This window comes from Aspergillus costaricaensis (assembly GCF_003184835.1).
Source record: "Aspergillus costaricaensis CBS 115574 unplaced genomic scaffold BO79scaffold_13, whole genome shotgun sequence".
Taxonomy (NCBI): domain Eukaryota; kingdom Fungi; phylum Ascomycota; class Eurotiomycetes; order Eurotiales; family Aspergillaceae; genus Aspergillus; species Aspergillus costaricensis.
The window spans coordinates 873,197-897,510 of record NW_020291813.1 but is presented as its reverse complement, the minus strand read 5'-3'; the positions used below and the strand labels follow the sequence as shown (position 1 = coordinate 897,510).

The following is a 24,314-nucleotide window of genomic DNA, read 5'->3' as shown; positions in this document are numbered from 1 at the left end:
AGGATCAATGATTTGATTTCAAATAACTTAGATCCCTTCCAAAAGGCCAGGAGTCTCACACAGATTTGTCGAACAGGGCTTCACAGCTCTTCTATACAAATTCCCTCACTCGCATGATTCAGGTCGAAGTGTAAGCGCTATGCGCACGTATGCGACTTCCTAGACGGAAGAACAACCAGGGCAGAGGCGCAAAAGCAGCGGCCAAGAACCCCAATAAGCTAGATGCCCAGCTATAGCCCAAGTTGTGATACACTAGAGGCGTGACCATTTTTAGTGGCTGACTAGGAAGGGGAATTATACGAGTGACTTACTGGCTACCGTAAAAAGAGGAAATGAGCCGCCAATGCCGTATCTCAGTAAGCCATTGGCGGCCAGCGCAGAAGCTCCGAACTTGGCACCATACACCCGGGTGAGGTAGAGGGCAGTAGATACCTTGCGGCAGACAATAGGGTCAGCGTTCGGATTTCAATGTCGAGTGAGACGACCTGCCAACTCACGAATACCATAATGTTAGAGCAGCCGAAAAGACCGATCGCGACGATGCTGCTCATCCAGTGCACATGACTGGTCGAGGTCCAGGCAAACCAAAACAGAGCAGCTGGCATCAACGGACCGCCAATCATGGCAGCCCACAAGACGCGCTCTGGGGGCGGGGCTATCCCTCCTCCCGGATGAAGCCGGATATGCCGCGCCAATGTATAGTGGTCCGCCACCAACAGCCCGACACTTCCAAGCAGACAACCCAGGGCCAACGCAATAAAAACCAGTCCGCATTGGCCCGAGGTGAAGCCGTACACATCGGTGTAAACGAGCGGAACACAGGCGAGAAAACAGAACAAGACAGAGAAGTTGAGGGACGAATACATCGAGCACAGACTCACAATCGGCTCGGTGAAGATCATATACACTGGTCGTGCCAAAGTCACCGTGAGCATCATCTGGAACCCAGCCCAGCCCGGTGGAATTGGGTTGGGGGGAACTGGGAGTCCTAGTTTAGCAGCACGGCGACGGATCAGGGGCTGGGCATAGGACTCCTGGGCCCCCATGCTGAAGATCCAGAAGGCTGCCCCGAGGAATAGCGATGTCCACTGCGACCAGCGCCAATCCTTGTACTGAGCGATCCAGCCCCCAATTAGTGATCCAATGGCCGGGCCAAGGAAGGCAGTGGTCATGAGTAGGGTGACACCGCGCCCGGTAGCTTGTCCACTCCAGACGTCCATGATTGTGCCCGCCCCAACGGCCAAGGGCGCTGAGATGAACATCCCCGCCAGTAAGCGACACACAGCGAGAGTGGCGAGGTTGTGAGCGAAGCCCGCCCCGAGGATGAAGAGCATAGCAATGGGGGTCATGACGAGGTAGATGAAGCGACGACCGTAGGTCTCACTGATGGGAGCTGCAATCATGGGCCCGAAGGCCAGGCCATAGACGTACATAGCGAAGGGCACTAGAGATTTGGTAGTCGAGGTGTGGAAGGCTTCTTGAACATGGCTGTGGGAAGGAGAGTAGATAGCCAGCGCGAACGATCTATCAACATTGCATTGCAATGTTATGATTAGTATCAGTCGTCTATGGAAGGCGTCTCCATTTCCGCGTGTGTGAACTCACATCAACAGACAAAGAAGCGACGGCACAGCAGTATTGTAAATCTTTTTGGAACGACTCCAGTTCTGAGCATTAGCAGGATCATCCTCCCATAGGGGCAGTGACGATGAGGGTAGAGCGACCGTCTTGGGTTCACTGCTGTCCGAGCTACTGGATCGCATGATGGCTATGACGGTCGCATTTGATCTGCTTCATCATCTTAAGCAAACCGATACTCGGTCGCTTTATATAAAAGACATAGTCCGGCAAGATCGGATGCTTTCGGTGGGGCTCCCATCGACTATCATTAATCTCAATGCATGTCTAGGTGATATGCTCTGTGAGGACATGATCTTTAGTTCGCCGACGCTGTTTGAAACCGCTTCCCCCCGGGATTGTTCCACGTTCGCGTGGTCCGGTACTTAGGATGTGGAAATGCTTCGTCGACACTCTCCTGAGCTGCTTGATTTATTGCCAGTTCGGCGTGAAATTGGAACACTATCCTTCTAACTTCAGCTATTTCCAAGAGTTGATGCCCTGGTGTGACGGGTGCAATCGGCGCCTGTCTATCGGGACGGGCCCGGGGAAGGATCCACTATTTCGGCGAGTCTAAAATCGTAGACCCATGAGATGGTCTCTATCTATCCGACCCATGTATTTACATGCTGTCCCTAATTCGATGCCATCGCCTCGCTCTTCTCCTTCAGCACTTTCTGTACCTCTGGTCTCGCCTTCATTCTCTGCATCCACGCCTCCACGTGGGGAAATTGCTCGGTCAATTCCTGCACCACGCGCTGGTCCCCGACCACCAATGGCACCAGATCCTGCCAAGGAACAAAGGAGAGGTCTGCATACGTGCACTTGTCTCCCACAAGCCATTCGCGGTCCGTCAACACCCGGTCCAGCACGCTCATCACGCGTCGAATTTCCGCCGTGTAGCGTTCGATGGCCTGGGGCACCTGCTCGGGCTGCCGCCGGAACCAGCCTAGCTGTCCGTAATACGGCCCCTGCCCGGACACTTGGAAATGCAGCCACTGCTGCAGCTGGTGGCGTTCGGGAAACGTGTCATAGCTCAGCTGGTGGCTCGGATCATAGGTCTCAATTAGGTAGTTCACAATGGCGCCTGACTCCCACAGGGTGATGTTCTTGTTGGGATCCACGATGGTTGGCAGCCGTCCATTGGGACAGAGGCTCACGTAGGGCTCCTTTTTCACCTCGGTGAAGTCAACCATGATCGTTTCGTAGGGGATGCGCAGAGCGGAGAGGATGATGGCGACCTTCCACGGATTAGGCCCGATGGGGTGCGAGTAGAGAGTGATGGGCTGCATGGTCTTTGCCGTTTTGCTCGGAGGAAGCGTGTTGGAGATTCAGAAGGAATGAAAGTCTGTGTTTGCTTGTCTGAGGACTTGGTAGATTTTCTGTGGCTTTGATCCATCAAGGCCAACCCTATATAGTGCCGGGAAGGATGGAAGGCTGCAGGCTGCATGGTGGGGCGCCGTCGCCGAATCTGCAATCAATTCGGCGACTTCGTTCCTTTTGGCTTATCTCATCGTTGCCTGGTAGGAGAGTCTATGGCCGTTCTAGACTTGCTGTTCAAGGGTAGGATGAATATTCTACTTCAGGCTATCACTTTAGGTAGGTGGTACAGTCATTATATGGTCGACAAATGAAGCATGGAAGGCGGCGAGTCCACTTCCACTGGAATCGAAGTCTTGATGAACAAAATGAGGTCGAACAACTCAGTAGCCAGCTAGCAACTTCAGGGGATTAATGCAGACTCCAACTGATCTGTTGAGATCTGTCGGTTGGTAGTGGTTAAAACAAGTAGATGGTACTGGAGTTGTATATTCCGGGTCCGAAATCGACATTCTTCCCGACCACAAGGCGTATATAGAGATATTTTTATATATTTTCATTCCAATGTAGCTTGATTGATGGTAGTCGCATCATGATGGGAATACTTCGATTCCGCCCTATTTCTAATGTTGAAGATGAACGAGATGTGTATCTCTATTTCTTAATACGACTATTGGGTGGGCAGCTACTGGCTGAGATTATATATTAGTAACTGTTGGACTGAGGGACAAACAGGGCCACGCTATTCGCTCGCTGAATTGGGCATCGATCCCGAAAAAACACCTAGGTTTTGTTCTTCTACCTAGAATATCTTGATGGGAGGAAAGGCAAAGAAAACCACATTTATAAATGAAAACACCTCTACCGTGTTGGCACTTGGTAGACCAGGTGTGGCTGATACTTTCTGCGCCACCTCCAAGAGTGGCGGAGGTGGCTGGTGCAATATGGGGGAATGAGTCAAAAAGAAGAAAAAGAAGTTGAAATTGGATCTTCGCAGAACATACTCAACTTAGAATAAAACACCACCAGCAGCAACGATCATTATGCCGTACCAGCTCGTCATCTTTGACTTTGACGGCACCCTGTTCGACACCTACGATGCCATCGAGCACTCCATCCAGTTGACCTTCCAACGCCTCCTGCCCTCCCATCCTCCACCTTCGTCCAGCGACATTCGCCCGCTCGTCTCCACCGGCGCGCCTCCCGGGGACACCTTTCGCAGTCTACACCCCGATCCCACCACCTTCGACGAGTCTCTCTGGATCCCCACCTACCGCGAGCTGTATGCTATCCATGGCCAATCCCGTACGAGTCCCTATCCCGCCGCTCGCGACGTCCTACAAGCCTTGCACGACCGGAATCAACCCATGGCCATCATCAGCAACAAAGCTGCGGTCGCAGTGAAGGCGGCCCTGGAGAAGACCGACCTGCTGCAGTTCTTTCCAGATTCCCTCATCCTGGGTCATGGTGTGGCCGGCGTCCAGCGTAAGCCGGATCCGTCCAGCTTCACAGACGTGCTCTGGCCGAACTGGAAGGCTCTCGGGGCACCCGATGCTGTGGAGGCGGAGCGCGTGCTGATGGTTGGAGACACATTGACGGACATCCTATACGCAAGAAACATTGGAGCACAGGTGTGCTGGTGTCGGTACGGTCAGGGCGACGTTGAGGAGTGCCAACGGCTACAACCGGATCACACTGCGGAGACATTAGAAGATGTGCTTAAGATCGTGGAGGGCAGATCGTGACTGGCGAGAACCCCTCTGGCCTCTCGCTCATGACAAGGCACGATGGTGTAGGCAGCTCTTCGTTTTTTCACGCGATGCGCATAGACTTAGATCCACATAGACCTATTGCTCGTCTCAGTTCCCCGATACTGGGGATCAAGGCACCTCACACCTCCCCCTTCCACCAGCCTACTGGTCTGCAATCTCCGGGAGAGTAGCAATCCCGGGGATGCCTCTAACCTACTAAATGCAGCGTGTAACTGCGTCGTTGAATAGGTCCCCGGTTCGTGTAGGTGCCAGTCTAGTAAATGAGAGTAGTCTCTCCTTGCTGGCAGATAGGAGGCACCGGCCTGGTGTGAGTCCCAACTTTCCCCTGTCCTCGCCAGCGGGCCTTGTCATTTCGCTCTTCAAGCGTGGTCCGGTCGTTCAATGTTTGCAAACCTAGTTTCCGCACGTCTCTGTTCCAGGTTGTGCACGAGCACAGCCTGGTGGTTCTAAAACCGTGGGGGCATCTCACATTCCCGGCTGGGTCTTTCTCCACAGAAGGATTTTAACACGGGAAATAGAAACTTCCCCGGCTTCACATCAACTGTGTGGTGTCCGATTCAAGAGTCATGCAGTTCAACCGGCATACTGAATCCATCCAGATCCTTCGTCGCCATGTCAACTACGCACATGCAATATGACGTCACATCCCTGGTTTGCCGGTGCGGGGAGATTCCACGCGTCTCAGGAACCATCTGAACCGTTGTTGTCAGTGCATCCTCACCCCAGGTTCTTGTTGGCTTCCTATATACTTCCTGACTGCTCCACCATTGGCGCAACAACAGTATGGCCTTTGCGCGTCGGCTCGCCATCCTCCCCGGTGGCCTAGGTAGGCATTGCCTCAACCCTCGTTACATTCCCGTGCTGGGTATTGACTGCCTGTCCCCGATAAGGCGGCCTGGGCTCGAGTATCGGCAAGAAGCTCCGCCAACAAGGTGCTCGGCTAGCTATTCTGTATGCCCCCTTCGAGGCTGCCCGACGCGATGAGCTGCTAGAGGCTGGCTACGGCGAGCTGCCCGCGGGCGAGGAAATCCGAACGTATGAATGCGACATCACAAACCCCGAGGCTGTCCAGTCCGTCTTCGCCACCCTGAAGGAGGACGTTCTCAACCCATCATCGACGACGCAGTCTGCCCGCGCCTTCCCCAGTATCCTAGTTAATACGGCGGGCTATGTATCGCTCAGTGATCTAGAGCTCACCCCGCCGGAAGAAACGCTGAAGCATCTGCATACCAATGTCCTGGGCCCCATGCTGTGCTCGCAGGCATTCGCGCGATTGTACTTGGCCGCCGCTGAGGTGGCTCATTCATCACCCAACCCGCCGCCTCCGGGTCGCATCGTCAACCTGGCCTCGCAAGCCGCACATGTGGCCCTCCATCGCCACGGGGCCTATTGTGCCTCCAAGGCAGCCCTGTTGGGGCTAACGCGCAGTATGGCTTCTGAATGGGGAGGCCGTGGTATAACGGCGAACAGCGTGTCTCCCACAGTGGCCTGGACCGCTCTGGGACAGAAGGCCTGGGGGCAGGATGATGTGCGGGAGGCTTTCTTGAAGACGATCCCGACAGGCAAGTTTGCGCAGCCAGATGAGGTTGCGGATGCGGTTTTGTTTCTTTGTCAGGTACGCAGCTGACCCACTGACTGAGGAGTGTTTCCGGTTTATTCTGATTCGTAAAACAGGACTCAAGTGGGATGATCAATGGAGCGGACATTCGCGTAGACGGTGGCTTTACTATCAGGTGAACTGGACCGAGATACGACCTTGACCAGTTGGAGGTCCATTCTATGATAGATGTCTGATGCTACATCGATCACAAGGAATACCAATCCGGATATAATGGCATTGATGAGAACATGCTTAGAGATCAATCTTGGCAGGCCAACCTTGGTATGACAGCGTCAGTACATATAAAGTATGCGTTCCTATGTCTTGTGAGAAATAGAGTGATTATGGTGTAAATTCGAGGAGCGCTTCGAGTTCAATTTCCCCAGTATCCGGCTACGGCCTAGAAAGAGGAGTACAAAGCTGGCATTATACTTGAATCCTGTTTGTCTATATTGCCTGTGATTAGTGGGAGTTTCAACCCCCCAGGGACTTCAGGGTTGACATACCACACTCACACAAATGGTAACATTCATAGCGCAGTCGATACGCCACAAGTCTGCCCAGAAAAGTTGTCTGTCCATTGTGCCGAACGGACCAACCACGTCAATAGCATCTGGATTTTTGGACATTGGTGGAGGTAATTTTTCTCACATTTGCTACGGGAGTTGCTCTTCGCTGGAGATTCCACCAGTCTGTGGACAGGCCATTGAGGTTGTGGTGCCTCCCGTGAACGAGGTCGGAATGAGCGCGGTAGTGACCCATGGAACGGCGACAGCAGGTAATTTCTATTCCTGAGACGTCCTACCGCTGACTGGTTAGAGATAAGATTTTCGGCTGAGACCTTGGATCGTATCAGTTGGCCCGTTCGGCCGGCTGGTCCAGTTTCTGCCCTGGAATCAGCCACCGGACAGTGCCCGAAGTGACACTATTCGGGTTCACTACACGAGCTCGAAAAACCAAGCAGCAGCGCTCTACACTGTCGCTGCATTCAAGCCACTTTTCCAACCCATGCGACTTATCTGAACATTTTCTGGGCCGCATACAATGATCATAGTAACAACTCTTTCACCCTCAGCAGTCATAGGAACCCGCGCGTGTCCTGAACTGGTGGACGGGTTGACAGAATTTTCACCTCAAAGTTTCCCGCTCCGATCTTGATTCCCATGCCTTTGGAACGGTACTACAAACTGGGCCGTTCCAGAGTGGGCTTATTAACACGAGTGTGTCAATACGCCGCTTTCCTTGGCCATGAGAATTATCCGCGCAGCTACACCCTTACCCCTTGTAATATTCAGCTGCGCAGGGGAAAGACTCAGTAGAAGGCGACATTCCAATCAGCAGATCAACTTTAGAAAAGGCTATCCTTTCAGTAGAAAACATCCCGAGAACGACATCGACAATAAGGCAGTTACACCAGTAGAGTCTCACTCTCCCTTGACTTATTTGATTGCCGCGATCGGCCCCGGAGCCACGGGCGCCTCAAACATGGAAGCACGGATGGAACCTCGAGGGAAGGACTTCCAGCAATCGTATGCACGCGCGAAATAACCCCTTTGAGAATTAGGTGGGCCCACTGGGCTTCAAGGCTGCTTCGGGGAATCGGAGGTTTTATTGTCACGAGCGGCATAGGAGCTCGTAAAGCAGTACTTACAAGACACAGCTCCCGGTTGTTGTCTACGTCCCCTTAACACGCAATGGAAGCTCCCATCTCCGGTTGAGAGGCTATACAATCGGCCGGCGTGCTATTAGCTGTCTTCTTGTTGGCTCTAGCAAGTGTCAGCAGAAGCTGTAACAGCTAAAAGGAGCCAGGCACCTGGGGTGCCTTCTACTACGCCATCAGCCTAACAGATCACACCCGGTACTTCTCTGAAAAAATCAACTTTTTTGTCTTTTCAGAACATGGTGTCGAGCGCCAACACCTGGGTGTGGTTAGCGGTGGTGCTGCTAGTCAGTAAGTGATCGTCGGGGAAAACGGCGTGACAGGATGCTGATCAGTGCTGATCGCCTATCGTGACAGCCCTACTGCGCTATGTCTCCCGAACGTTGCAGATGGGAGTGCCCCGCCATCTTCAACTCGAGGATTTGTTGATGTGCTTTACTGTTGTACGCTTGACCTTTAAGTTATCATCCAAATAACGGCCCCATGACTCACAGCCATAACAGGTCTTCTACATCTTGCTGACCGTGTTCTTGATTGAAGTGCAAAAGCATGGCACCAACGAGATCCCCAGAGAACAATTCGGTGACATCGAGCCCTCCTCCATCCCAGACCGTATCACAGGTAGCAAGCTGGTCATTGTGGTGGAGCAGATGTGGCTAGCCACCATTTGGGGTTGCAAGGCTTGCCTGCTGCTGCTGTATTCAACCATGACGTGGGTTTGCCTTGCGTGAAATCTGTGACACAGCATCTGATTGTTTTCTAGCTCCGGACTATCGCAGCATCGGATCGTGAAGATCATCGGTGCCTTCTGTGCCCTTAGTTTCGTCATTGTGGAGATCTTATTCTTTGCCGCCTGGTGTCGTCCCTTTTCCGCATATTGGTCCGTGCCGCCGAAGAACCTCCAGTGTTCCGTCTATCGCAATCACTTGATTTTGGTACTCACACTGAATATCTTAACTGACCTGATGATCATGGCCATTCCGCTACCCCTGCTGGTAAAGGCGAAACTTACTTTGGCCAAGAAGGTCACGCTTTGCGCAGTCTTCTCGCTGGGTGCTTTTGTGATTCTGTGCTCAATTCTGTCCAAGTACTACTCCCTGTCTAATCCATATGGCGACCAATGGGTGGACTGGTACATCCGCGAGGCTGCCACAGCAGTGATCGTGGCCAACATTCCTCAAACCTGGACTTTATTTCGCCGACTGTTCAATTGGCGGGCGTTCCTGGCCCATTCGTCATACGACCGCAGCCACGGAAAATACACAAGTCGCTTGGACAGCTCGACCATCCATTTATCCCGCTTCCGCGCCGGCGATAAGTCCCAGGGCCGGTCTACGATCGACCCAACCGAATCTGGCGAGTACATTACTCGAGAGCAGCCGTTGGAGATTTGGGAGCATCGCCAGTTCCACGTCACAAATGAGCCCGAGGAGTTGCGGAAGAGTAGCAGCCTGAGCCAAAGCAGTAATGGTAGCGTGGAGTTCGACACGACCGGATACCAGACGCAGCAGTCGCGGACAATCGTGACAGCAACTGAATGATTCAGCTGTGATCCTCGGTCAACTGGTATGTAGGAGATATTTGTTGTATCATATCTAGTGTCAGAATGAATCTAAGATGCCCTCTGCCGACTCCTCTCTCCAGCTTCTCAACAGAGCGATGCTAAGCCAGAATAGGAATAGGAGTAATGACAACAGCTTCCAACCAATGATCACTATTATAATATATCCACTTATCAGCACTAACTGCATCCAGCTTAGTGCCAGAGTGAGCTGCAGGGGCCAGGGACCGTTTGCCAAATCGGGAAATCGTGTATAGCCTCCAGGATTCTGGCGGCGAATGTCACCATGCTGGAGGGCAGGAAAATCTCTCACTTCTACATTGTTCCCTTCTCGTAAATATCCGCTGGCAAGACATAAAAGGCACCTTGATCCCTCAGATTTCTGATTCCCATTATCCCCAACATCATCGCTCATTCACAATGCCCCAATCCGATTCCTCTCTTAGTCTTCAAGGCAAAGTAGCTCTTGTTACTGGATCAGGCAAAGCGAGAGGCATCGGCGCGGCCATTGCCAATCTTCTAGCTCATCATGGTGCAGCGGTCATTCTCAACTATGTCTCGCTGTCCACGGCTCCTTCCGCTGCCACCGTGGTGGAGAGCATCACCGCCGCGGGCGGACAGGCCCTAGCCATCCAGGCTGACATCTCCCGGCCTGACGGAGCGCAGAAACTTGTTCAAAAAGCGGTTGATGCCTTTGGAAGGCTTGATATCCTAGGTTTGTCCACGAAAATCTCCACCTCCCAGGCTCTGACGCTTGCTAACTTGGACCAGTCAACAACGCCGCTACTGGCACTCCGGGACCGGTACTCAGCGCTGCCCCCGAAGCTCTAGCGACCACCTTCGCCGTCAACGTCTTTGGTCCAATCTACGTCATGCAGGAAGCAGTGAAGCACATGCCGCCACGAAGTCGGGTCATTAACATCGGTTCGGTGGCGTCCAAGTTGGGTATCTCAGGATCGCCAGTCTATAGTGCTTCAAAGGCGGCGATGGATGCGCTGACGTTCTCCCTTGCGATGGAGGTAAGCTGAAACCGTGGTTGAGATCTCACATAAGAAATGTACTAATTGGTGCATAGCTTGGTCGCAATCATGGTGGCATAACCATCAACACTGTTTCCCCAGGTCCGGTGGATACAGATGGTCTGCCGCCGCAGGTGGCAGAAAAGATCAACAAGAGATTGGTGCCCATGAGCCGAGTCGAGGAGCGACTGGGAACTGTGCAGGATATTGCGGATGCAGTACTGTTGTTGTGCTCAGAAAAGAGTCGCTGGATCTCCGGACAGGTCATTTCCGTCAGTGGTGGAATTGTAGGTGGCTAAAGTGCGATAATTATGGTTATGAACCCGAGGTCTCTAGCGCTGGGAGGAAGGGTAGATAGCCATCCAGAATGTCGATTGACATGATACTTTTGACCAGATCTAGGCCTTCCTTGCTACCCATGCCTAGGAGGTTCAGAACAGCACTGATATCGTCAAGGTACATCGATGACTGGATAGAATGAGAGAGTCGAGACATTATGACGAGAACCCAGAGATACAGTTTCAGACAAGAGTCGTCATAGTTGGCCTTCTCAATCTGTGAAATGAGTGTCGACAACTTGCACCACAGATATTCGCATTCGTGGGCGGTAAAGAGAAAGACTGCTTGCTTCAACGTGCCAAGGAATAGTAATAGCACCAGCCGGAGTGCTTCGCGTAGCTGTAGAACTGGTATGTCTGTTGCGCTAGAGCTTATCTCGGTCGGCCTCGACATGCAAAGTAGGAAATGTGTGGCTGGCCCAAACAGTTCAATTACAGTGAGGTTATCCTCGTTTAGCCAGGCTGTCTCAGAACGACGAAGGGACCCGTCCGTGTATTGGACAATAAAGTTCGCATAACTGAAGGCTGTCGTGATGTCGCTGTAGTAATCATATCTTGCAACAAGGTTCCCAAGAAGTTTCCCAAGAGTGGGAGACGGAATATTGGGGACTTGGGATGCAAATCCCGGCGGAGTAGGCAACCGTGGGCGGGAGTCTTCCATCACGCTACCCGCAATGTCGAGCCTGATGCCGAGCAGTTAGCTCATAGATCGATAAAATAACGACAGGATTTGAAAAGGTTACCAAATAGCGAAGCGCGTGATACTGTCATCTAGGCCCCGGTATCCACCCCTCAAGTGGATGATACGTCCCAGGCCACTAATATGAATTTTCCAGCGATCTAGCGTGCCCACATAAAGCTATCTGCTGAGTTAACAAGTATCCATTGATAAAGTGCGGCGGTTGACAAACATCGTGACAGGTCAGACCTAATATAGCCGTGATAACCCCTTGGCTGAGACTTTCATGGGTATCTGCCAGCCGGTGCGTGACTTGCCGAACGCACTGGCCATAGTAACTCAGACACTCCGCACTAGTCTGGTACCTGTACGTCTGGGCCCGCAGACGTTGATCTAGAAACATGGCAGCATTGGCCAAGGCCACAAGGACGGCAGTGGCGTCAGTTAATGCCATGGAGAACCATACCGTCCGAAAGGGACGAAACACGTAGTCGCGGTCCGTAGTCACTACGCGGGTCAGATAGGTAAGGTCGAGGAGGCGCTGGTATTTGCAGGGACATACTGAAGTGCATGAGCTGTAGCGCTCGGTCGCTCATAGGGCCGGGATAAAACGTCGTATTGCATGGGTCAATCGACACTGGGATGTGCTCTGCGACTGGATCTGAAGGGGCTCGTAGGGTGACGGACCAAGTTCGTTGCCCCGGGCGGGTGCGACGACGCGATCTCCCAATGTCGCGCATGACATGGCGCCGGATGGTGCGCTGTGTTGACGCAGACTTGAATTCGTCGGGACGCGAGACATTTACGAAGACGAAATCGTCCTCTGCCGGAGGAGACAGTTTCATGGGTGGAGGGTGGACGAGATTAATTAGGATAGCTATGCCAGAAGAGTTCAAACAGTGAAAGTAGCGGGAATCTAAAAGGGGCCCTAAAGTAACTGTCATGTTATGCAGGTCAGTTAGTAATCAGGCTGCATAACTAACCAGTGCATCAGCTGAAGGATCGAAGGATCAAAACTCGATCGAGCCCAGCAGTCCCGGGAATAGCGAGTATTCCCCAGACAAAACTGTCAAGGAGTGATCTGTATCATTATCAAAGCCTGGCCACAGGTTCACTGCGTCAAAGCCGACCGAAGGCAAGTCCGCTTGGTGTGCTCGGGTTCCCAAGCATAGAGGGCAATCTTGGGCGCTGTGCACATCATTAGACGACCAGTCACCCACATTCACCGTCCCACCTGCAGCCCACGGATAATCCTCAGTGGCCATCTCAAGAAGCATGCGCATGATGTCTTTGTTGATGACGATGGCCGTCACTCGGGGCAAATATTCCTGAATTGTCTTTGCCGAAGACGTCGAAATGCGGCTTTCTTCTCCATCATGAGACCAATAGATCGGAATAGAGTCGGCCAGGAGATCAAAAATGTCCCGCAAGGGTTCAGCTTCAGTCCACCGTTCGGACAGTACTGCCAGAATCACTGAGCACGTTCGAATGGCTGGGCCTATGTTTGGTGACTGAGCCTCAATGGATCGTTGCGATGGAGGCACCATCCACAGGCAGTATAACAGTGTGATGCCTATCCCAAACTGGCTAAGGAGCTACAAGAGTTTCAGTTGCCATCCTGGGAGACAATGATGGGGACAGCTACTCACCCCCGGCCATAGTTGAGCCGTTTGACGGCTCTTGAGGTACTTCCAGAATGTCAGAGCAATGTCGGTACAGGCTCCAATACAATGCTTCATGACCAAGTTAGTCATATTCGCTTTTGTCGGTCGATAAAGGAGAAGCACTGTATAGTTGTACAGCATGCCCACCCATCCTTCGCTGGTATAGCCCTTAGAGAGCGGGTCGCTATGGGGTTCCAGCTGCGCTTTCCACTCATCGAGCACCTCGAGCATATGAAGACGCCACTGATGAGATTCAACAAGTCGCTGGTCATAGTCTGCTCGCATCATAATGCTCAGGATGCGAGACTGGATTCTCCGACCGCGGATTAGATGAAGAGCAGACGAGACTTGAGTCCTGCGCGGGGTGGATGCATCCGGTTCCAGCCGATCAGCCCGGACTTGCCATTCTTTGATCTCGTGATCGTTCATGTTTGCAAAAGGCTGTTTTATTCAAGTCAGATCCACCATTTTGTTATGCTACGAGCGAGATCTCACCTCAACTTGAATGTCTTCATCTACGAGAGTGCACGGGACATGATAAACCCAACTGACCAAGCGATCAATTGCGTAAGCAGACCAGAACACACGGCGTCGAATCTGCCTTTCCCAGAGCAGTTCTTGTGGCCGGTGTTCTACTTCTGACAAATGCAACTGTGCCACCACGCAGCAACGCATGGCTGCAGCGATCATGGTCAAGACCGTTTGCGAAGAAGGCGAGTGCAGTGCATGCAGTGTGCACAGTAGGTAGGCCTGTGCATGCAATACCGGGTCAAGACAAGCGAACACAGCATCCAGAGATGATGTAGCGGAGGAATACAGAGCCTGTGATCTTCAGTGGGGGCACATTGCGACTTCACGGTCCTCCTACCTGAGAAACTTTCATATCCCGGGGTGATACTCGAGGTGCAATCAGAAGGCTAACCGCAAGTGCCTGTCACTAGCTGTCAGTATGCACTGCAGGCGAATCGCGAATAACCCACCATCTTGATGAAGAATGCCTTCCATTGCTCTTGCGGCGGCAGGGGCACACCTAAGTTCCTAGATTCTTTCCACGATTCATACCAGGCAACGAAGGTTCCTTCGTGGAGGAAGGGATAACGCGGGTTCACCCGCTGAAGAAATGTCTGGATCAACTCATCCTGGGTCTGTGAAGGGATTTCCATTTCATAATTGGTCCCGGGAAGAAACCCTGAATGAGGAGAGCCTTGGACAACCGGGGGGAGGATAGTAACGGAAGGGGTACTTCCAGCTTGCGTGCTTCCAGCATCTCCCGGGATATGGGACGAGAGGCGACATGCCGGAGAAGTTGCATCTTCTGCGGTCAGAGCTCGAGTCATTCGTGTTCGTGGCGGTTCAGGTGACTCTGTCGGTTGCATGTCTGCCTTACTCAGGCCTGAGGTGGTGCCCAGACCAAGAGCATGATGAGCGGGACCGCGCTGTTGAGATTCAAGCTCGATTATCCGTTCCTCCAGAACACGAGCATACCTATTGTGATCAGAATCATGCTTCCTGGCCATCAGCCTGATTGGAGATCAGCTTACTCTGGATTGACGCGACTCTTCCTAGCGGGCCGTTGACTGGGGACACAGGCTGATTCATGTCAGTCAGAACAGAATATCAACGACAGCAGCACGATCAAGGCAGTCTTACCTGCTTCTGCCTGAACACAATTGGTGCATGGTCGAGGCTGGCTGCACTATATATCAACCCTTGCATTAGCGGATGTGGTTCAATTGGTGCTGATGGGAGACTTGCTTTCTGTTTGCGAATACGACAGCGTCGGCAGGCCAAACGAGGTGAAGGCGCCGGACTAGGTGTCATCCTAAGGTGCTGTAGAAGGTTTCTACTCGTGTCTCCAAGAGCTTCTACATATCAGCAGCCCTGATTCAAGGATGTATGGCAAGTAAGTAAATTTAGATGAGGCCGATTGCTACCAATCAATCAAAACCACGAAACCAGGCAGATTTCCCGGAACTGGTTAGCTGCAGCTGATGTAATGGCTGACTAAGTCTCCTGTCCGAGGTGATGAAGCCGGGTTGCCTATTTGGGACATTACATGGATTAGTGAATCGAAAAGTTCAAAGGAGAATTGGCTGCAATCAATCCAAAGGTGTGTGCTACTTAATGGTAGTGAGCCTAATAGTGTATCGCAATGGCATTGGCTCTCGCTCTTTGCCTGCTCTGCTCCAGATGCGTCCACCCTTCAACTGAACAATATCTTCTACAACTTATTACAATTCTGCGGTAAGGTATATACATCAAACTCGCAAGGGTCACCGACAGCTTATACTGGAGGCGGGTTCAGGTCCAGCCCATCTACGGTCAGCTTGAAGGAATCATTGCGTGAATAACTGCCGGCTACGTCTAGATCCAACCGGCCGCGCTCGCAATCCTCCACATCGATCTCTGTGATTGACAGCGCGGCTGCCATGGCTGGATCATTGGGATCATCGGCGTCTGTCACATCATCCGTACTGACTTCCCAGATGGGCTCACTCAGGACTTCTCCTAGGGGTCCGACAATGCAGGAGCCGCCCCTACATATATATTCATCGCCATTATGTTTGTCCTGGGAGTTGGCTGTGATCCATCCGGGCAGTTCCCGGCGTCGCACACATTGGTTGGCAGAGAGAACGAACGTACGGCCTTCTCCAGCCACTGTGCGCATCAACGGCAGCCACGTATCGCGGGCATCGGCTGTAGGGGCCAAATAGAGGTTGACATTCTGGGAGTACAGGCTCTGTCGAAGCATCGGCATGTAATTCTCCCAGCAGATCGCTGCTCCGATGGTCAGCCGAACCCCATTAAGTTCGGTGGTGACAGCCTTGAGGGTAGAAGGCGATCCTTGAGCCCAGATCAGACGCTCCGAGGCTGTCTATCAGTCTCAGATTAGCATGATCAACACATTTTTTTAGAAACAAGTTGCCTTCACTCACTGGCATTACTTTCCGACGCTTGCCCAAGGCGCCATCGCGCGGGTCGACATAGATGGCGGAACAATACAGGCTACCCCCGGCGCGCTCGATGACGCCACACACAATGAACACGCCCGTTTCGCGGGAGATCTTCTCCAGAGCCTCTCGGGTGCCATCCCCGCGATATTCCTTGCCTCGTGGAAGGGGCAATCTCCGGTTCACCCAGTTGTCTCCAGCTCCGGTTGGGGTGTCACCCAAGTCGACCGCGGCATGGAAGTATTCGAGGAATTGGTCGCGACCATGAGCGCCACGGGCGCCAACCGCTGTGCCAAAGTCGCACGTCCGGGGATAGCCTCCCAAATACGCCTCCGGGAATAGAATCAAGTGCACCCCGCGGGCTGCAGCATGGCGAGTCACTCGCTCCAGGGCCGCCAAGGTGGCTGCTAGGGTGGACTGGGTGCTGGCTTGCGCCACCGCGACCGTGAGCTTCTGCGGCATATCGGATATTGGGATTGATGAGAGAAAATCAAAAGATCAAGGAAATTAAGTCGTGATCAGGAAGAAGGAGAGCTGCAGATGGTATTTGCAGAAAGTCTAAATGCCCTCTCGTGCGGGGAAGACAGCAAGAATAAACTTAAATGATGTACTCCGTCGGATATTGCGGGCCGGTCGGACCTTCAATCGGCGAATGCCTTCCGAACCCAGACCCCACGGATGCAGCCCACAGTCCGGAGATAATAACCACCGGATATCATTGCTTCCAGAGCTATAATGACACTCCCCTTCAAATGATTACATCGGGACTTCCTGCCACAGCACCGCATCTCTTCAGCGGTATTCCTTCCCCTAAGCAACCTCGGTCACTCGATATTGACCAGTAAAGATGCTGGACCCAGTCACCCGGCTGATACTCTCGACATTCGAATTCCCTGTCAGTGTCCAAGTACTACTGCGATCCAGATACACAGATGCAGACCCTGACGTGTTCGCCTGATTCAGCGCGCCTGTCCAACTTGACCCGATCAGGTACAGATTGATCGCGCTGATGTCATCCACGTAGATGTCGCCGGTGACATCAATCCCCGAGAGATATACATTGGCAGTGCCGCCGTTCTCTCCTGATGTACCCCAATCACTGTCAGCAGTGATATTGGCTAGAATCCCGGATTTGATGGAGATGGCGACATCGGTCAGTAACACATAGGCCTCAATGTTAGCCACAAAGAGCAAGGCATAGGTGCCATTGGTCTCGGATACGGTGCCACCGTTCACATAGGCATAGGCGGTTTCCGTTGTGCTGCTCGATACTGTACTCACAATTTGAAACACACCATTGTTCTGCGTTCCGGAGGAAAGATCACAGTCGGTCAAGGTAAACGAGTTTGCACCATCAATGCATGCTACAGGGGCAATGGCTGATGTGCCAGTAAGGGAACGAACTGTAATATTTCCCGTGGAGTATACCAATGCTGAGAGCGCACCGTAGGTGTACGCAGCCGAATTTTCTACCATGATGAGGCCGCCGCCTTGGTCAGTGGCGATGGCACTGCCATGGCCATCATACGTATAAATCTCAAGGTTCTCGCCGTAGATGGCTCCACCGGCGGTGTAGATGCCATGTGAACCATCTCCCTCTGCGTGAATATACACGTTGGAGAGGTAGGCAGTGGTGCCGTCTTCATAGGTGTGTAGTCCATTAGCACTCAAGCCGTTGGTGGTGATGTTGCTGTCGGTGATATATACCGTGCCATTGGTCTCCAGACCGACTGCGGCATTAAGATCCGTGAAGGAGCTGTCATCACTGCTGGTCGTGTTGCCGGTCTTGATCAGTGTTACGTCAGACAAAATAGCAACTCCTGTCTCTTTGACAATGATCACCGCTTCATCGGTTCCGGTGGCGGTTAGAGTCGTATCAGCAAACGTCTTGGTGCTTTCACTGACATAGTAGGCAGCGGTGGTAGGCAGAGAACTGGTAGATGAGGTAGCCGCAGCATTTAAGACTGGCAGCAGATGCAGGCTTCCTACTATGAGGATATTCCACGGCTGACGAGGCATGATAAGGGTAAAAGAAGACAGGATGCAGATACTGGTCTGGTGGGTTTCGAATGACTAACTGCTCCACAGACTGCCAGTCATGCTCTTGAGACCTGCGATGGTGGCTTATATAGGCGTTCTGCGTGCAATATCCCCTTCGTTTGGCAGACGCAACATCAAGTCGGGACGTGGTCCATCCATGTGCTTCGGGTTTCTCCCCCAGGTAATCGTGGAATTATTTGCACTATCCACGTGTGCTGCGTCAAATGAAGGACCCTGTGGAAGTGCCCACTTTGAAGATGTGGGGGAATAATGCGGAGAAGTGGATGCGGTTGATACACTTTCCTGCTTGCTTAACGTTGATTCAAGGACCCCAGCGCCTGCTAGTATGGCTCTGTTAGCTACCTTGCAGTACTTCCTCTTAAGCCATCGGTATCTGGGGTACAAATTCCTGAATTGGCTCTACATGACCAATATTTCCTTCGGCCCCACGGCAGTACATTTAGGAATGAAATCCAACATTTTCTTTTCTCTCCTCAAGGTGTTTAATGAAGACGTCTTTACACGTCCCCAATACGTGAGTCTTTCTGGGTTATGCTTGTCATATAAATTTGGGTGGTCGCAACTCATGCGCAAGATTTAGGTCATATAAATCTATCACTACTCCTATTGTTCCGATCAAGGTCGGCTACCGAGATATTAAGCTTGATTAAAGTGATTGGGATGTGGAGCCGACAATGGAGACGCGGCCCTGTCTGTACCCATACTCGAGACTCTTTTCATAAACCCGATCAACGATAACCAATCATGGTGCTTGTAATGGAGGGTTGACGCGGCAGCCCTCTTTAAAAGCCGTGGGAAAAGTGCTTGCATGGGTGGGGTTTGAATTTGAAGTTATTGGAAGCATCTGTCTAGCAGTTCCTAAAATAATCTTGGTACGCCCCCTCATGGAATAGTCGATCCAGCGCATCACTCTCCATTCCAGGTCTTCATTTGCACTCATAATGCTATCTCTCCTTCTCCTTGCTGCTCTCGGCACAGCCACGGTTACCCTCCACGATTCCAGCGACTTTGCTGTTCTCACCGCCGATGCAGCTGATGATGCATTGACGGCGAATTGGGACTACACCCCGACTACCTATCAAGTCAATGCTATCGTGGGGGCTTATGAATACTCTGATAAAACTGGTACTATCGAGCATGAAACGCTTGCCGTCTCTGCCAATGACACCAGTGTCCTCGTTATCACCGAAGGATCAGACGTGAATATCTCCTACTCCACCATTGTTAAACGCGGGTACTCCAGCGATCTCTACCAGTCCAGTTTCTTTGGCCTGAACGCAGCCGTTAATGTGGCCAACGATTCTGTGGCAAATTTTGACCACGTTAACGTGACAGTGCACAACGGGGCAGCCAATATCTATTCCTATGGGAACAATACTTATGTCTCCATCTCAGACTCGAGCCTGTACAGCTCCGGTCCAGTCTCGCATGGCCTGTATGCAGCAGGCTACGGTACCATTGTAGGCCGAAATCTAGAACACTACTCCGGGGCTTATCGATCTTCGTCGTTTGCCGGGGACAGTCCCCAAGGCTATGTGTATGTGTACGACTCCGTCGCACATACGGCGGGTATTGGGAGCGCCATCATTTACGGTCAGGGCACCGTCTATGCCGAGAACATCGTGGGGTATGCCGAGCAGGCTCCCGTTGCCTTCTTAGATACCGCCCAGATTGACATCTACGATTCCGATCTTACTGCAGGCCTGCTGGCGGGAGCAGTGGTCTTCTCATCTGGGACACGGGGGTCTGGCTCGGAGATCAACTTCACCAACTCTCGTCTGACGGTTCTCCCCGAGGCGGCGGCAGCGCTTTGGTTCGGCAATGTTATCGCCAGCTCTCATTTGACAAGTACGTCCATCAACACCACGTCGGGCATCTTGGTCGTCGCCAATTACTCTCAGGTTACACAGGATTTTAGCTATTTCGCGGATTCTACAGCCGCCGCTGAAGCAACTGTCACCATATCCGAATCCGATCTGGAGGGAGACCTTGTCGCGTACAATGGCAGCAGTATCAGCTGGTCGCTGACGGACTACTCCTCGTGGACAGGTACAGCATACTCGGGCTATGGCACCTCGACCTTTGCTGTCTCACTGGATGTGACATCCACATGGACGTTGACCAATGACACAGTGCTCAACAATTTCACTGACTCGGACCGGACGTTGAGCAATGTGTACAGTGCTGGATACACCTTGTATTATGACTCGAGCGCAGCCGGAAACCGATGGTTAAACGGGACGACCAAGCAGTTGACCGGTGGAGGGTCTGTAACGCCGGCAACAGCTGCGCAGCTGGCGGGATAAGTTTTACTTGAAGCGATAATTCCGAGCATCATGAAGGGCATGTTCATGTGGGAAGTTATTGCATGCAGTGGCCGTGATAATGTCTCGGATACCCAATCCGATATGGTTGTATAAAGCCCGCTACACCAGATTGGGATTTTCAGTTTAGTAGCTGATTCATTAGACTGCGAGAGGTGAAGAAATATCATATCATACTGATGAATGGCATGCTGTACGGTTAAGTAAGCAATTTGCGGGATGGATTGGGATTTGCCTCATCAATCAGCCCAGCCCCCCTTTTTCTTTTTCCATCGTCATCTCATGATCGCGAACCCCACGCGACATTGATCCCAACCATGGCTTCTTCCCTCATTATCGGACTCCCTAAAATTTATGCCAATCGCGGTCGTAAGTGTGTGCCTCCGACCAATGACTTCCTGCTTGGCACCTGGCATGTCACACACTCCAGTCTGCCGCTCTGGAAGGGCAAGTGCAATGTCAACATCACTTATCAGTTGCTTCCGCCGGATTCCTCTGGCATGGTCAGGATTGACGACCTCGTACAATATCAAGTCATTGGGTCGGAGAAGATCAAGTCGGTTCATGGCGTGGACACCCCAACTCCGGGGAACCAAGGGGCCTGGGACTGGCGCGGCAGGGGTTTGCTGATGATCGCGAGCTCACACTGGGAATGCCTCGGCTTTGGCCAGGCACTGGAAGAAGACAATCAATGGATGGTCACCTACTTTGCCAAAACTATCTTCACTCCGGCCGGCATTGACATTTACTCTCGCAATAAGGAAGGACTTTCCTCTACCATGATCGACGAGATTCTTGAAAGCCTCAAAAGTCTTGGTGTTGAGGAAATCACCGAGCTCGCCAGTATGATCTTCCCAATTCCGCAGATGTAGATTGGAAACAATTGGGGAAGCAGGGTGAACAATGTCACCCTAAAAGTGGACTTGTTTGGGCTGTCAACGATTGTACTCCGTCGACAGTCACATTGGTGGGGTTCAGGCTTGCGAATGGCATTAATAGAACCGCGAGCAGGATTGAGAGAGGGATCTTTAAGGTCAACAGTAGAGTGGATGGAGAAGTGGCCTGTTCCTTGCAGCTGGTGGGAAAGAATCGGACTCGGAAAAGATCATCGGACTCACGGGCGGGGTTTCAACCTCCACCGGAGCAAATCCCAAAAAGAATGTAGATCCTGCAGCAAAGCCAGCCAGGATCCCTGAAGAAATATGAGACACGGTTGAGGTGGCACCGTCAGCAATATAATATCGGGCAGGGGATTTCTCCCCCAATCACCCGATCCACTCTATCCCCTCATTCGCATCATGTACATATTACTAGTCACTTCCTGACCTGCTTGCCCCTGGCGATGCGATACCTTTTCATGTTTATATACTGCTTCTTGCCTGATATCGAGTCTTAGCATCATGTTGGCGCATGTCCTTCTTACTTCCGTGGCAATCGCCAATGTTGCGACTGCATCGTTACAGATTGTTTGTGCCTGCCCTGCTGTAGTTAAAGAGACCTCTGAGAACTAACAGGGGCAGGTTCCGGGCGCGACATGGACTGCCTCGGGGACAAATCAACATATTCAAGCTCATGGAGGTGGTAGGTGCTTCATAATCTCCAGATATAGACCCAAAATATCCGATCGGACATCTCTGATTCTGTGGGTTTCAGGCATCATTGAAGTGGACGGCACATACTACTGGGCCGGGGAGAACCACCTGAACGGAAGCGCGTTCCAGTCCATCAACTGCTATTCCAGCACGGTGCGTCATCTCCGATCAGGTAACTTGTACCATGCACACGTGTCTGACGATGCTTCCTAGAACTTGGTCGAGTGGACGTTTGAGGGTGAATTGCTCTCCATGCAGAGCAGTGGAGATCTTGGCCCCGACCGCGTCGTGGAGCGGCCCAAGATCATCTACAATGATGACACCTCCACGTATGTGATGTGGATGCACATCGACGATAGCTCCTATGGCGAGGCAAAAACGGGGGTAGCCACCTCCTCGAGGGTCTGCGGAAAGTACGATTATCTGTGAGTAATAAGCCCTTTGTCGTACCACGGGAGACATACTCTCATCGGGATCTAGTGGTTCGTTCCAGCCGCTGGGCCATCAGTCGCGCGATATCGGTCTGTACAAAGATGACAACGGAACGGCCTATTTGCTTTCTGAGGATGTAAGCCGAACACCAGATATTTCGATGGGCATTAATAAGCTAACCTCACAGCGTCCGAACGGCTTGCGGATTGACCGATTGACTGACGACTACCTCAATGTAACTTATACTACTCACCTGTTCCCGGAGCATTACGAGGCACCGGCCATCTATAAGCAGGATGGGGTCTATTTCATGTTCGGATCGCAATTGACTGGTTAGATATTTCGAGCTTCCCCTTATTGAATGCCTCACTGACAATGTTTAGGATGGTGTACGTGGAGATTCGGAAATAATCGTAGCCTGTGTGACTACTGACATCTGATTTAGCTGCCAATGATAACAAGTACACCACTTCCACAGACCTCAATGGCACATGGAGTGATTGGAGTGACTTTGCAACGGCGGGGACGGACACCTATGACTCCCAGACCACCTTTGTGATGCAGGTTGGGAAGAGCGTGATGTGAGCATGGCTGGAGAAGTGAGTATACTCTTGTGCTGACGATGACAGGTACATGGGTGACCGCTGGGTATCATCGAACCTGATGGCTTCGACATACATTTGGCTACCCTTGACATTGAGTGGAACCAACGCGACCTTGGTCAGATCCTCATGCGAAATGAACTATTGATCTCCCCACTAACAGCGACCGACAGATTGATAGCTCCAACTGGATCCCCTCCACAGACGGCACCTGGTCGTCCGGGGGCGACGAAACCGACCCCGAAGCTGAAGCATCCACTAACGTCCTGTCCAACGGGGCGAAGGTGATCTCATGCAGCGGCTGCTCGGGCGACGAGTCTGTTGGCTGGATCGGAGGGTCCGACAATGGGACTCTCGAGATGCGTAACATCTCCAGTGACGCGTCGACCACAACCACCATCCAGGTGCGGTATGAGAACGGAGATTCTACCCAGCGCTATGCCACCGTCACAGTGAACGGCAAGTCGCAGATTTTGGCATTCCTGCCGTCCGACAATGGAAACACGCCGGCCACTTCGGTGCTGAACACCCAACTAGAGAGCGGCGATGACAATGTCATCACCTTCAGCGCCTATGAGGAGGAATACGGTATGTCTCGTCGCGTAGAAGATGGGCGTAGATGTCGCTAATTAGTATCTTCCGAGTAGGTCCTGATATCGATCGGTTGCTTGTGCCCGAGGAGTAAATTCCTTCCGAACAGCTTGAGTGATGGAAATGGATACGATGGGGAGAAATATTGAATTTGCAGGACAGCAGATCAGCATAACAATATTTCAAGTATATAGGACTTGCTGATTCATGAACTTCAAGGAACAGAACCTTCAATTTGTATTCGTCCCGTGTAGGCATGATAAAAATGTGTCCTTATCTTCCTCGGCCATTCTAGAGCTCTCGGGGCGCCCCGAGCGTCCGAGCGTGGCGGCCCAGCCCCGAATCACTCCTCAACTCTTGAACCATTACACCACCCAAATCTTCACTGATCATGGCAGGCTGGCGTACAGCTCTGGCAGTGGGTCTCATATTATATTTATCTGCTCCACACCCTGAGACGGGACCGAGACGGGACCTCTTCGTGTGGAGTGTTCCGCCGAACGATGCCAGCGATGGGACACTATCTGCTCG

General features: G+C 52.2%; 11 protein-coding genes across 11 annotated transcripts; 6 read left to right on the top strand and 5 right to left on the bottom strand.

Moving 5' to 3' along the window:
* Positions 1–102: 102 nt before the first annotated feature.
* BO79DRAFT_172232 (MFS transporter) lies at positions 103–1,763 on the bottom strand (the record flags this gene model as incomplete). The annotated part of the gene is made up of 4 exons (XM_025679623.1): positions 103–252; positions 312–432; positions 498–1,524; positions 1,606–1,763. The coding sequence occupies 4 exons, from the start codon at positions 1,761–1,763 to the stop codon at positions 119–121; spliced, it is 1,440 nt and encodes a 479-aa protein (XP_025540538.1). The 3' UTR covers positions 103–118.
* Positions 1,764–2,235: 472 nt separating this feature from the next.
* BO79DRAFT_237357 (glutathione S-transferase family protein) lies at positions 2,236–3,067 on the bottom strand (the record flags this gene model as incomplete). The annotated part of the gene is made up of 2 exons (XM_025684686.1): positions 2,236–2,925; positions 2,988–3,067. The coding sequence occupies 2 exons, from the start codon at positions 3,065–3,067 to the stop codon at positions 2,253–2,255; spliced, it is 753 nt and encodes a 250-aa protein (XP_025540537.1). The 3' UTR covers positions 2,236–2,252.
* Positions 3,068–3,965: 898 nt separating this feature from the next.
* BO79DRAFT_237356 (NAD(P)-binding protein) lies at positions 3,966–6,659 on the top strand. The gene is made up of 4 exons (XM_025684685.1): positions 3,966–4,587; positions 4,662–4,856; positions 5,600–6,324; positions 6,384–6,659. Exons 1-4 carry the CDS (start codon positions 3,981–3,983, stop codon positions 6,444–6,446), a joined length of 1,590 nt encoding a protein of 529 aa, XP_025540536.1. The 5' UTR covers positions 3,966–3,980; the 3' UTR covers positions 6,447–6,659.
* A 1,549-nt stretch (positions 6,660–8,208) lies between these two features.
* BO79DRAFT_264289 (UbiD family decarboxylase) lies at positions 8,209–9,522 on the top strand (the record flags this gene model as incomplete). Its single annotated transcript, XM_025686772.1, has 4 exons — positions 8,209–8,260; positions 8,327–8,412; positions 8,473–8,681; positions 8,733–9,522. 4 exons carry the CDS (start codon positions 8,209–8,211, stop codon positions 9,508–9,510), a joined length of 1,125 nt encoding a protein of 374 aa, XP_025540535.1. The 3' UTR covers positions 9,511–9,522.
* A 347-nt stretch (positions 9,523–9,869) lies between these two features.
* On the top strand, positions 9,870–10,856 carry BO79DRAFT_12370 (SDR family NAD(P)-dependent oxidoreductase). Its single transcript, XM_025677952.1, has 3 exons — positions 9,870–10,245; positions 10,302–10,549; positions 10,606–10,856. Exons 1-3 carry the CDS (start codon positions 9,951–9,953, stop codon positions 10,846–10,848), a joined length of 786 nt encoding a protein of 261 aa, XP_025540534.1. The 5' UTR covers positions 9,870–9,950; the 3' UTR covers positions 10,849–10,856.
* An 8-nt stretch (positions 10,857–10,864) lies between these two features.
* Positions 10,865–12,411, bottom strand: BO79DRAFT_227893 (uncharacterized protein; the record flags this gene model as incomplete). Its single annotated transcript, XM_025683910.1, has 2 exons — positions 10,865–11,570; positions 12,047–12,411. 2 exons carry the CDS (start codon positions 12,409–12,411, stop codon positions 10,865–10,867), a joined length of 1,071 nt encoding a protein of 356 aa, XP_025540533.1.
* Positions 12,412–12,513: 102 nt separating this feature from the next.
* BO79DRAFT_245075 (nitrilase) lies at positions 12,514–16,728 on the bottom strand. Its single transcript, XM_025685441.1, has 9 exons — positions 16,167–16,728; positions 15,521–16,105; positions 14,881–14,926; positions 14,772–14,820; positions 14,211–14,715; positions 14,099–14,161; positions 13,726–14,052; positions 13,216–13,671; positions 12,514–13,161 (listed from the first exon to the last, which is right to left on the bottom strand). The coding sequence occupies exons 1-9, from the start codon at positions 16,641–16,643 to the stop codon at positions 12,577–12,579; spliced, it is 3,093 nt and encodes a 1,030-aa protein (XP_025540532.1). The 5' UTR covers positions 16,644–16,728; the 3' UTR covers positions 12,514–12,576.
* Positions 16,729–16,945: 217 nt separating this feature from the next.
* Positions 16,946–18,207, bottom strand: BO79DRAFT_264273 (uncharacterized protein). The gene has a single exon (XM_025686771.1). It carries the CDS (start codon positions 18,198–18,200, stop codon positions 16,992–16,994), a length of 1,209 nt encoding a protein of 402 aa, XP_025540531.1. The 5' UTR covers positions 18,201–18,207; the 3' UTR covers positions 16,946–16,991.
* A 976-nt stretch (positions 18,208–19,183) lies between these two features.
* Positions 19,184–20,555, top strand: BO79DRAFT_264269 (uncharacterized protein; the record flags this gene model as incomplete). The annotated part of the gene is made up of 1 exon (XM_025686770.1): positions 19,184–20,555. The coding sequence occupies one exon, from the start codon at positions 19,184–19,186 to the stop codon at positions 20,546–20,548; it is 1,365 nt and encodes a 454-aa protein (XP_025540530.1). The 3' UTR covers positions 20,549–20,555.
* A 298-nt stretch (positions 20,556–20,853) lies between these two features.
* BO79DRAFT_12320 (uncharacterized protein) lies at positions 20,854–21,858 on the top strand. Its single transcript, XM_025677951.1, has one exon. The coding sequence runs from the start codon at positions 20,884–20,886 to the stop codon at positions 21,436–21,438; it is 555 nt and encodes a 184-aa protein (XP_025540529.1). The 5' UTR covers positions 20,854–20,883; the 3' UTR covers positions 21,439–21,858.
* On the top strand, positions 21,703–23,973 carry BO79DRAFT_12313 (glycosyl hydrolase family 43 protein). Its single transcript, XM_025677950.1, has 11 exons — positions 21,703–22,032; positions 22,087–22,147; positions 22,220–22,311; positions 22,372–22,583; positions 22,639–22,726; positions 22,778–22,922; positions 22,974–22,979; positions 23,036–23,171; positions 23,220–23,310; positions 23,366–23,780; positions 23,840–23,973. The coding sequence occupies exons 1-11, from the start codon at positions 21,967–21,969 to the stop codon at positions 23,875–23,877; spliced, it is 1,350 nt and encodes a 449-aa protein (XP_025540528.1). The 5' UTR covers positions 21,703–21,966; the 3' UTR covers positions 23,878–23,973.
* Positions 23,974–24,314: the final 341 nt, after the last annotated feature.